Raw genomic sequence first — 13,186 nt, 5'->3', positions numbered from 1 at the left:
TAATATTTTGCGTTTATGGAGCAGAGAGCGCTCCCTATTTTATCTTCAAATTTCTACCAAGTATTGGCAAGGGCATCAACGCTAGAGATGGCATTGAATAATGCATCTAGAATTATTCGGATAGGGTTAAAGAATCATTCAATGTTCTTTAACGTAAGAGTTTTTGCTCCAAGAATTTCTAGTGTTGCATTTTCTCAGTCGAATAATTTATATGGAAAAAAGTGGAAACACAGTATTCTTGCAGAAAACTCGATACTATGTCGAACAGACCTGGTTTTCCCGGTACGAAGAAATTGGATTGTGACATTTTTAACAAGTTTAAATTAACTTTTTACAAATTACGTTAATATAGCATTATAGTAAAGGACTACTACTAATATAATTTAAAGCAATATAGTTTAATGGCCAGAATTTGCCATAATACCAACTTTTTTTTTTTATGTATCTGATTGAGACTATCAGTATTACTACAAAAAATATTGAACATTAAAAGGAAGGTATGTTTAGATATATCTATTGGTGTTTTATGTATACACAAGGTTAAAATAACATCAAATCCTTACAGACATCATTTCTGTAAGACCAACATAGTTCTTCTTGTAAACATTCTAAACAGCTGATTGAAATTCATGTTGCTTTTTTAAATCATACTAAACTACGGATTTTCTGCAATAACAGTGCACCTCACAAAAGCAGCAAACTTTTCACATGTTAATCTCAAGTGTAAAACATATACTTTTCGTTTTAAACTTTTAAATAATTAAGTTCATTCTTCCTCATGATAGTACTTTTCTAAATAAGAGAAATATCCTTAAGTTGAGCTTTTCATAGTACTAGCACTGAATTTACAAATATATATCAGTAAATTATAAATGTTTAATGTCTTAAAGTATTCAAAAGTACTGACATAAATAAACAGAAAATTCCTCAAAAGAAAGTAAAGTTTTTACTAATTCAATAAATATGCAACAAACAGATATTTAGTATAAAACCCAACTGAAATCTTAGAAAAGTTAAAATACATAATGCCAGCCAATTTAGTTTTATTTATAAAACAATTACATGCCTTATCAAGAATTTGAAGTTTTGTTCCTCATTTTAAGAAAGCTAATTTTCTTCATAAGTTCCTACTATTTACAAGAAATTAAAATTTATTAGAACAATTTAGTGAACTTGTCAGTTGTAATGTTCACAAGTAAAATTAAAAAAATATTGTTAAGGCTAAGAAAGACTTGTATATTTTGAGTAATCTTATTCCTTCAAAATACTGTAGGAAGGAAACTTGGCTGAAATACTCAGTATTTTTGGTAGTGAAAGATAATAAAGACAAAGGATTCATAATGTGATAAATTTTATAAGGGTAGAGTTTATGGAACTTGAATTTTATTCCAGTTTAACTGTTTCTTTCTTTACTAAAGAGCAAGAAAAGAAAATTTTTTGCTTACTTGTGAATTCTGAAGTGGTATTAACATCTTCATTCTGTGAAGGTAATGATTTTATTAACATGGAACCTGTGGCTACTGGAAGATCATTATTTGTGGAAGATGTGACAACCATTGTTCAATGAATTATGGGTTCTCTTATGCATGCATACAGGGCATCCTCTTTCCCTTGATGTGGCTGATGTTTCTTCTTACTTTGACATGATCAGTATAACGATGGTATTGATCAAATGTTTTCCTCATCAGGGTTTGCTCTGAATATAGCTTTCTTAAGAGAAGAAAATCTTCACCACTGTAATCTCTTTCTTGACATGAATTTGCAGATATGCTCTTTTTTTTATCTTTCTCCAGTTTTATTTGATTTCTCTTGTTCTTTATGACACAAAATCGAAACTCAAAGTTACTTTGTCTTTCCTCATTCTCTTTACATTAGGATTCATTTTTTGAGCAACTGCACATCCTACTCACATGCTTTGTCCTCTCCATTTACCTTACATTTTTGTCCTGGTCTACATTCATTCTTCATTTCTGTTATTTGCTTTCCAGTCTTTGTAATCTGTTTTACCTGTTTGTAGGGCAGACACCTTAACTTTCTCTTTTTGTACCACCCTCCTACATTTGCTCTCATCTCTTCACCTTATTTCTGAGAAACATCATCATGCTTCTGAAGGGTTTTATGGAGTGGTTTGTTCTCTTCTTTTCAATGCTGCAGCTGTACTATGTTTTCTGTTCTATATCTTGTTACTTGTCTCCTCTGTTGTTGGGACTTGTTGAGTCTGGATGCCATCCTAACTAATGTTCCTGTACCTCAACCTTATTTCTGTGATCCTTGTCAAATTTCTGTTTTTCTTCAGAGATCTTTGGTGGTGTTTCTGATGCTTTGAATACCTGTGTCATGGTATCCAGGCATCAGTCATTGTTGTTTTTGGTTTATCATGTTTTTCAGCCTTGTCCTTGTGATCCTATGCCTGCTAAATCTATGCCTTTTCTTCCCATTCTTTTTCTTCTCATCCTCTCACCTTATGATGTCAGGGCCCTTCCTCTTCATGTTTGTGCTTATATTGTAAGGTCTCCATTGCCAGACATTTTTCTCTGTTTTGTCTAACAGAATCAAGTCATTTAGTTCCATACTCATCTCTTAGGCATTGTGCCTGCTCCACTGCATCATCAGTTGATTCATGAGGGTATTTGCCCACCATATTCATGGATTGGGACTGAAGTTCCATTATTACATTGGTAATTGGCTTCTTCTTGCCCCTTCTTTAGAGGAGATCTCTCACACCATCATTATTCTTTGGTTGACTGCTCAACTGGACTGGATAGTCAAGTATTCCAAGTCTCTTCTCATGCCTACCTAATATTTGTACATCTGGACATGTTCTTCAGTTCTCATCTCATTTGAAATTACCCTTCACTTGTGAACAATAGAGTATCTTGTCACCAAGATTTACACTTGTCATTTATACATTATGCAGGAGGTTCATTTACTTATGAAGACTCTGATTTCAGTGGAACAATTATTCTCTTAGGCTGTATACAAATGTGCCTCTTCTGATACATTGTGGTATTAATGGAATATTTCTTGGGATTATTGTCCTCAATGGTGCATTTCTCCTCTCCTCTTTTTTGGGATTTGTCTTGGTGGCTTGACCATGTCAGTACCATGGTGGTTATCCCTTATGTAGTGAGAGTTCTGAATTTGTTGACAGAGCATCTCTCTTGGCTGAACCAGATATCACACACAAAATGGTGTCCCTACCCTTGGAATATTCACTGGGTTTGCTCTCTGTTATGCATGCCCCTTGTTGATGCCATTTCTGTTCCTCTCAACAAGTAGGTAGGTGTTAGCTCAAGGCTAGTGAAATGCAAGTCCTTTAAGTAGATGTATATGAGTATCTATTTGAAATACATTTTCAGGTAAAAATAATTTTTTAATTAGTTTTTATTAGGGTCCTAGGCAGTCTCCTGATCTCTGGTTAATTTTTATATGATTCCATTTCTAAAGAATTACATTTCTGTTCTTTACAGATATATATTATTTTGGAATTTTCATCTGCATAAAACTCAGAATCCCTTGTCATGCTTTTTGGTATTAAAAACAATATTTTTTTATTTTCCTGGCATTTGCAATATTAACTTCAAGATTAAAGAAAAATGTCATGCAATTTAAGAATTCTCTGCTATATTTTTAGAAAAAATTATCTCATCTGTTACAAAAACTTCTCCATGGGTCATACTGGATGACTCCAAGGGATGGCAAAGGATGAATTAACTCAGAAACATTGTGGACCATGTTATGTAAAAACTGAACATATCTACAACAAACAAAAACAAGTTATATTTATTCTAGTAGGTAGAAAATGCATTGTGTTACTGCATACCATATAAGGGCAGACTTAGAAAAATATCAAAATGCAGGATTTTTGCATAACTGTAATTAGATATCATATTATATTTTATCCATTTCTTGTAGTAGTTTTGTTATTTTCAGTTTGACTACAAATCAGGTAGATTAATCACAGAAATACTAAAATCCTTGTTGAATTACTCTCATGCTGTCAACAACCATGCACTCAAGGTTTCTTTTGAGAAGATATACAGCTAATTTTCATTCTTCTATTTAGTCTCCTACACTTGTGTGTTGTCATTTGCTACTACTCATTCATTTTGGACCTAATAAGTCGTCAGTGAGTAAATATAGGCAAGGTGGAATTTTGTGATCAGTTTTATTGTTTTATGCTCCAGATCTTTTTTTTTTTTTATTCAGGAGAGGGCTATCTTGAATCATTAGTTTGTATGTTGGATCCTGGTTTTATTTTTGGGCAGAATAAATCCTAATTAATCTTAAAATTTTTTTCTTCAGACCTTATAGCTCAAATATTCTGAACCAAGAAATCTTAAACTTCTATCAAAATGAATCAAACTAAATTGTTTAATTCACTTCTCTTAGTTTTTTTTTTCCTATTTCTTTGAGGTTCTGTGAAAATCGGTAGTTTTGGGATCTGTCTCAAATCATATTTTCATGGAGACATTATTTTCAGTTAGAATGTGAGGTTGCTATGAAAGTTTTGATGTTATGGTTGTTGGATGATAGGAATTGATATGTGAAATATTTAACTTTATATTCTTATTTATCTGCTATTCCATACTTTCTTTATTTCAGTGGGAGGTAATTTATCACTCCACTGCCATTCCCTTATCATTGACTGATTTTTATAGTTTTGTTGGAGCTTTTCTCCATTCATTTGACATTGACTTCTACATGGATATTTAATTTTTTGTGACCATTGTATCTATCTAGTCTTCTACACAAGCTTATTTGACCACCTAGATGAATATTTTTCTTTAGTGGCTTATCCATAGCTCTACATTCAATAAGTCAGTATTAACATAGTAGTTTTTTACATCTGGGATTTTAGTCCAATACAGTTCAAGGAACACTTCAGCTGGATCCTGTGGCATAGCAAGACTTTGAGTATTATGGTAGTACTGTTCTGTGTCCTTATTATTGCCAAAATTGCTTTTCTTGCATTGGGGACAATTTTCAGCATCTTTATTAAATGTTCATATTTTTTAGTTTTTTTATAGGTAGTACAAATGGCCAGTTCATTACCTTATGATATCTTTGTAGTGGTGGACAACCATCTTCTTTCACTTTTACTGGTCTCTTGTTCCAAACCCTTCTTTTCTAGCATTGGATGCTTAAAGCCAAATCTTCTTTTCTTCTTCCTCAGATACTGGTCAAGATCAATGTAACAAATTAAGGAGTTCTCCTCATTACTCTATACTGGCAAACTCAACCATGGTTTCTCTCACTGCATTGTCTGTCTCAGTCCCATTCTGCTTCCTCTTTGGAGACATCTATTCAAGTCTTGAACATCCATCATCCATGTCAGTGTTCAGTGTCTACAGAGTCACTACTGCCTGTCATATGACTCTCTACTGGAGAAGAAGGATTCTCTTCTCAAGTAGATTGAACCTTATTACATTCTTGCTTTGTTAGTAGGCATCTACCAGTTTTACTGGGTTATATTCAGGAGTTGATATGTTAAAAATTCTGTTTTATGTCTTTTTCTACAAATCCTCAACAGTTGGCTTCATTTTCTTGGGGTCTTTTTTTTCCATAATTGTGGATTATCTACTAATTCTGTCGCAGGCTACAGAGCTTTTATCTGTGCAACATTAACTTGCCACTGATGCCACTTCCCTCTTTCTGTCTCAGCCTTCCAGTGACACAGCATTATATCTGTGGCTTGCAACACTAAAAACTGGGTTTCGATACTCACGATGGGTAGAATACAGATAGACCATTGTGTATCTTTGTGCTTAATTCAGAACAACAACTTTCTCTTTTGTTTGTTCCCCTTTTTTTGGGATCTTACTTTGTGATGAAGTCTCTAGACAGTATTGTAAATTGGATTTAGTTTTTGTTTTACAATGTCTAGCTTCTCCTCATTTTGAACCTTGAAAGACATGAAATAGCATTTGTCCCTGAAAACATATTCTGTTATTCATTTCAGGTAGGAGATGTGATATTTATGCCCTTGATGCTTCTCATACTCCTCTTTTATAATCTGTGTGAAGGTTCTTCATATGCGTGTGTATATATCATGAAAGAACCTTCCTACCAATGATTAGCTATGAGAGAAGATAACCATTGTTTTTTATCATGTGTAATACCTTTTCTACTTGACCAAGTTTCTTGTTTAAAAAAAACATTTTGTTTATACCCAGTCAGTGTTGGCCATTGCTGTATTATACAGATGGAATATTTCAAAGAAGCTTGAAATAGGTTGTTTATACTTTACAATTAATATCACTCCATGGATCTTTTTCCATCCTCTCCAGTTGATTAGCATGTGTTGATGATCCATTTGATATATATCTTGATTTAACTACAGATGCTAAAATTAGGTGAGGTTTATGCTATATTTTCATAATATTGTAGTGTATTTAGCTTCCTGGTTTTGATACCTATTAGAGGACTATTATGTAGACAAATTGAAATACATTTGCACAATTATATTTACAACATATTGCTGTCTCTTCAACTTCATGATTTCATTTGTTGCTTGTTTTTTATTTTTCTTAGATATGTTTATTTTACCAAACATCTCACATCTGTGTGTACATTCTTATGTGGAATTAAAAGGTATTTGAGTCTATACCTTTTATTAATACCTCTCATAGCTCCAACTAGCCTGAGAACATCTGTTTTTATTTTTATATTTTGATGTTTTCATTGCATTGCCCTTAAGTTGTAGTGTCCTACCCTGAGAACAGCCTATCTGTTGTTGGCTCCAATAGAAAATATATTATTGCCTTAAATGATTAATTTTTGTGTGTGAATTAAATGGTGTCTAGGGCAGAGATACCCTGCTAAGAATAATGTTTTCATTTTGTTTTGTCTTTTTGTCCAGTTTGTATATAATGTTGGTCTGCTTCATTAATTCTCCAGTTCTTCATATATGTCTGGTTTTAAATTCTACAGGGTGTTCGGAAAGTCACTGTGCACTTATATATTTATTAACAGACATGTTTCAATATAGAATACAGGAGGTAAATATGAATGACAATTATAAACAATGTTGAAACTGACCCCCGTTGGCATCAATACAGGCTTGGATCCTTCTTGTTTTGTTTCTAAGCACTGTTATCAGTTGCTTGCTTGAAATAGACTGAATGAATGCTGTTATCGCTGCTTTCAAAACTGCACAGTGACTTTCTGAACACCCTGTAGTTGGTCAAATAGAATGTAGCTTAGGTTGTTACATTTCTGCTTTGTAATCTATATTTGTTTAACTTTAACTCTCTCCATTTCTTACCTGTTTTTCAGTGTAGGTATTTAGCTTAATATTATTTTCAGAGGTAAGCCTACTTACTTTGAATTTTGCATTTGTAGGATGAAAGTGAATTTAAAACAGGTATGTACTTCTTATGTACATTCTCACACACCTCTTTCACAATTGTATATGTGGTTTTTCACAACTGCAATTTAGAAGTGTAAATTAGAGTGAGAAAACAGACCTTGGGTAAGATCTCTAGATAGAAGGTGACAAATTGGAAAATTCTAGATATATGGCATACAAATTCGCATTGCATCAAGGACTTTCAGAACTTTGAGTCACATGGCTGTTGGCATTATGAGAATAAACTCAACAAGGAAAGATTTTCAGTACTTCAGAGGTAAATACCTGTTTGAAATTCACTTGAATGCTAAAAAAATGTAAAAAGGAAACAGACCTATAGTATTAACTTACACTGTTACACTGCTGCAAATTTACTGTGTGTTATAATTTGTAATGTAATTAAACATTTTTTTATCTGTAATATTTTCATGGATTTTTTTTATTTTTTTTACTTCAGTGAATCTGTTTTTATCAGGTTGGATACTAAAAGTTTATCAAACAGTATGTTTGATGATACAAACAAAATCTTAATGTAGTAAGAGGGGTGGGTAACAGGTATTTGTTACATTGAGAGTTGACGTTTTTGGTGAAACCGGATTTACAGGATCATTCTCTATTACTGGGAGTATCTTGGAGTCAGTGGTTGCTCAACAATGAAAACATTTTTTTTAACATCAAAGGCTTCTTTTTAAAACCCAGTTTAGCTCTATTTGTTAGTCAAACATCTTTTACAGGATAAAAATAGCTGTAACTCTAAAAAGTATAAAAGGTATATGTAAAGTGTGTTGGTAAACTTTTTCTCTTTTTTTTTAGCCACTGGCTAGTGTTCGAAGCTTCAGCGAGAAACCTCCTTTGACTCTGGAAATGATTCGTGATCGAGTTCTTTTAGTTTTAAAATTATATGACAAAATAGATGCTGAAAAGGTAAGGATATTAAGTTACAATTTTTTTTTAAATCTTAACTTTTCATCTATATCAGGTCATCCCTTAAATAATGTCTGATTTTAGGTTCAGAAAAAGAGAAAGGATTTCAAATGCTTTTAATGTTATTTAATCAATAATTTATGTTCCATTATTATCAATACTTCCTGCCAATGATTCACAAGCTTCTGAATGCCACTTCTATAAAATTCTTGGGGTTTGGAGGAAAAGAATGTAGAGAGGGTAATTTTGATATCTTCCTGTGTTCCAAGCTCTTTTCCATCAAGATATTTCTGCAAACTTCAGAATGGATGGTAATCAAATGGGGCAAAGTCTAGAGAATAAGGAGGATGTGATCCTTGCTGTATGGAGCCGTACATAATGCTGGTGTAACAAAACACCTTTACAATTGGTCAAAGCAGGCCTTTTTTTTCAGTGAAACATTGAAGCGCTGTAACTATTGACAGTAGAAGTCTGATGTAATTGTTACATTGAGTGGCAGCAGATGAGTACTGAAATATTGAAACGTCTTGTTTTTTAATTGTATCTAAAAGTAAACCTGGCACAACAAGAATTTTTTTCATCTCTAAACATTTAAAGAGTTGATATCAATTATGTGAATAATACTTTATGGTAGGTAGGATTTTAAAAAGCTTTAAATATTAAACACATGATAGTTGTCAATAAAAATGTACATTTATTGAGAGTAAACCATGTATACACTTAATATTATTTCTCTTAATCTTTTAGCATATTTTGCTTCACACAGATATCGTCTTTGATATGAGATTTTGTTTTAAGTTGACATGTGCAAAACTTTAGACATTGTGGCATTGTGTATTTACTGTTTTGTTTTTTCAGTTGACTGTAGACTCTCATTTTATGAGTGACATGGGTCTGGATAGTTTAGACCATGTGGAGGTTATCATGGCAATGGAGGATGAGTTTGGTAATGCTATACTTTTGTTTTGTACTAATATTACAGAAAAGTTAAATATATAATAGATAGTAAAACAGCAATGACTATACTTTTTATTTCATTACTCATATAAGTTAAAAAGTACACATTTAGTCAGTTTTTAACTTTGTACTGTGAAAATGCAAATCTAATCTTCATAAACAGAGTAGAGCTTAAGAATCTCAAAGCAGGACAACTGTAATACCTTCAAATAATTCTTGAATTTTGCATAATGTTTTTTAGTCATTTGCTTTCCCTGTCATTATTTCATTCACTGTTTCTTTATTCAGACATAATTTACAGTTATGAGAGATGTTTATAATATGAAGCTCAACAGTGAATCTGGCACTTTGCTAAAGATAACACTAATGTATACTTTTGTTGATGCACAGTTGTAACATGAAATCATGTTAGTGAGCAAGAGGATATACTATCTTAAGTTATGTCCAAGTTACACTTGCAAATGATAAAACTCTGCCTTGGAAATTTATAAGTATTTTCTAATAGTGTTTCAAGGTTAATAGATTCTAGTTTATTTTATGCTATGAGCATTCAATTTTAATTAGTTAATTTTCTCAAGTGAGGCTTTTTACATTTATGTTATGTTAGAACTTTAAAATGTCTATCAGTTTTGGACATGAGTAAAACTTAACATTGAAATACCAGGATAACTACATGATGTGAAACCTGTAAATGAACTGGAAATATACATTAGCAATACTTATTTGATTTTATTTAATCTTATATTTTGTGTATGTGTTGAAATAACAGTTGTATCTAGAAATTATGATTAACTTCCCAGTACAAATCTTAACATCCTCATTATAATTATGATACATAATAGTGAAGACAGTTCAGTAGTAGTATATAACACTGTTTTGAAAAAAAAACAATAGGAATAACTGCTTAGAAGAATTGCATTAAAATTTAAGAATGATTTCAATATATATTTTAATTTAAAGTACTATATAAAGAACAAAAACATAAATATATTTGATCGAGTCATGAGTTGAGTTACCTGTCTGTCAGTCATACTTGTATCTGTGGTATTTTTGTTACATTTAATACTTTATTTTTAACGAAGATTCTAGTGTTATTAGGCTGCATGTGAAACAATTTGAATGAGTTTATATAAATAAAAGATATCTCTGATGTTCTTCAGGTTTTGAAATTCCAGATTCAGATGCAGAGCGACTGCTGAGGCCTAATGATATTATTCGATATGTAGCTGATAAGGAAGATGTATATGAGTAACCATGGGTAAGTGCCATACACACTTATTACAATTTATCATAATAATGCCAGTTTGGTTAACAATTTTTACAGTTTTATCCTAATAAGTAAAAGAAAAATGTTACATTACGCTGATTTGTACTTTTTTTTTTTTAATAAAAGAAACTGTGTTTAGTAGATTCAGCTACCCTCAAGGCCACAAAAAATCTAGAAAATAAAATCATTCAAGTTAAAAAATTCAGTTCCAAAAAGATTAGTATAAAACAAAAATGAAGGTGATTAAATACTTGTCAAATAATATTTGAAGTGTAAGTTTCGAACTGTTTTCTGAAAAGAGCAACTGAGAAAAGTGTGTTTTTTTAATAAGTGAAAAATATAGTAATTTGTGCAATGTTTTTGGGTTTATTCAGCCTGAACCAAACATTCTTAGTTTGGTTCACTTGAGTTGCCCTATATAGTGTGTACATTAAGATATCAGTACAATTCTTTGAATTACAATAAAACATTATTGTAAAGATAACTTTATCATTAATAATTTGAATTATTTTAAAATTCATTTAATTTGTGATAAATGTTTGGCCTTGTGTGTTATCTATGTTGCAAAGCTACATAAATGTTTTTATTTATCTAAAATAATTAATAAGATATATTAAAATGAAACATAAATTTAAGTTCTTCAGTTTCAGTTTTGTTTTGAAATTCCAGTGTTTTGTACATCAATTTTAAATACAGTAGTAGTGAATAGCAGAACAATAGCTGTCATCTTATGTATGCATATATGTGTGTCTATATATATATAGTTGTGAGCCAAAATTATTTTAACTTAGAAATTTATAATGCTGACAGGATATTAAAATACCAATTAAAATTGTTTTCTTTAAATTTGTGTGATGTTAGGTACATACCATTAACATAATTATCATAAAAAGAAAGATGCACTTTTTTTGTAATGAAGTGCACAATTATTTTCAATCTAGGTAGTAATGTTCTGATCACAAGGATAGGTTATAGGGGAACTATCCCTGCAGTTATTATCATTACTTCAAAAAATGATACCTGATATTTTTTTCATTTAGTGTAAAATCAGATTGTGTTAAACTCATTTTTTAAAAAAAGTTTCTCAGGCACTAGTTGGGAAAAAAGGAAGTTAATGAAAAACATCTCTTGAAGTTTGCATTCTGAAATGAGATCATGTTTTCCTAGAAATATTACACATTATTAAATACATTTTTATGTTATTTTTTTGAAGATTTATTTTAAAAATGCAACTTAAGGTAGTGACTCATGTTTTGTTCATTGGATATTGCTATCCCTAATAGCAGCATTATTTCAACAATAATGAAAAATGATACCCATTTCAAAAGGTCATCACAAAACAAAGAGTGTTTTCCTAAGGTGAAGGAAGTATTCAAAAAAGAAAAGGTTGTGTCACATTGTGAAGAAAATAAAAATTGTGAATTAAAAGAAGTGTGGAATACTTGCTTATGATCTCAAGGGTTTCACACTTCACCAATCCTCAATAGTAATGATTTTTTTCAAATCATGTAATATTTATACCATCATACTCAACATGCTTGCCCTTTCAGCTGAGGGGGGGTGCTATAATATAGATGGTGTTTACTGGCTAGCTACCTTCTCTCTAGTTTACCACTGCTAAGTTGGAGATGGCTAGTACAGATAGTCCTTATGTAGTTTTATGCTAAATTTGAAAGAAATCAAACCAATTCTAGAAATACAAAGTATATTTGTAAAGTATTGTATGAGTAGGTTATATCTCTACTGTGAGAAACCACTAAGTTTTACTTTACGATGATTGATTTGATATCCCAAAGTGATAAAGGTTATGGATTAAGTCGTACAAAAGAAAAAAAAATGAAATACATATTTCAGCTTTCAGTGTACTTAGCAGATTTATTGTAGTTCAAAAACATAGATGAAAGTTTTGAGTGATACATTAATTAATTTTCTGATATACATTCAAAAAACTATTTTTTGTTAATCCTTGTTTAATATAAAAGTTACTATTATTCTCTTTATATACAGGGTGTGAGAAAATATAATCCTCTTAGCTGAGAATTCCAGCTTCTATGGAAATGCTACTGAAATAGAAAATGAGTGTAGTTCAGATTGAGTTATGTTACTTTTTTTGTAGTTATTTCATATGAATAAACTGAGAAAATAAAAACATTCTGTTCAGTGTAAAGCTGGAAGAAGTGCACTTTTATAATTCAAATAACAAATTTCTCTAAGTTCAGGAAGTCTAACTTCTTTCAGACTGAGATTTTTAATTAATAAAATGCTAAACAAATTAGTTTATTATAAAACTTTAAAATTCTTTTCTTAAATTTTTTTATAAATGATATTTCTGTGAAGAATTTTAAAAAGATTCAAAAATATATCATGCACAATTTTTCATACTTGTCTCTTAGATTTTCTTACAAGAATCAATTTATATAAAAAGAAGTTTTGGTTGGTCAGTCAGTCAGTGATGCTCAATTTCTCTGTATATCATGAGCTACAAGAAACCAATTCCATTTTTTCTATTATAGTACTTCCTATATTTATTGCCTACTCCTGGTTGAGTTATTAACATGGGCATAAATAGCATCTAAATTTTGGGACTCTTTCTACTATATAAAAACCTTTCAAGAAAGAATTTATCAGGACCACTTCAGGCATGGTATTATTTATGTAATGCCACACCATTATGATGTCAAGCTTGG

General features: G+C 31.1%; 1 protein-coding gene across 1 annotated transcript; it reads left to right on the top strand.

Annotated features, from left to right (window-relative positions):
* Positions 1-12,666, top strand: LOC143225864 (uncharacterized). Its single transcript, XM_076456015.1, has 5 exons — positions 1-282; positions 8,165-8,275; positions 9,134-9,221; positions 10,393-10,490; positions 12,507-12,666. Exons 1-4 carry the CDS (start codon positions 16-18, stop codon positions 10,482-10,484), a joined length of 558 nt encoding a protein of 185 aa, XP_076312130.1. The 5' UTR covers positions 1-15; the 3' UTR covers positions 10,485-10,490; positions 12,507-12,666.
* Positions 12,667-13,186: the final 520 nt, after the last annotated feature.

The sequence above is a fragment of the Tachypleus tridentatus genome, chromosome 9 (assembly GCF_004210375.1).
Source record: "Tachypleus tridentatus isolate NWPU-2018 chromosome 9, ASM421037v1, whole genome shotgun sequence".
Taxonomy (NCBI): Eukaryota; Metazoa; Arthropoda; class Merostomata; order Xiphosura; family Limulidae; genus Tachypleus; species Tachypleus tridentatus.
This window is presented reverse-complemented; position numbering and strand designations above follow the sequence as displayed.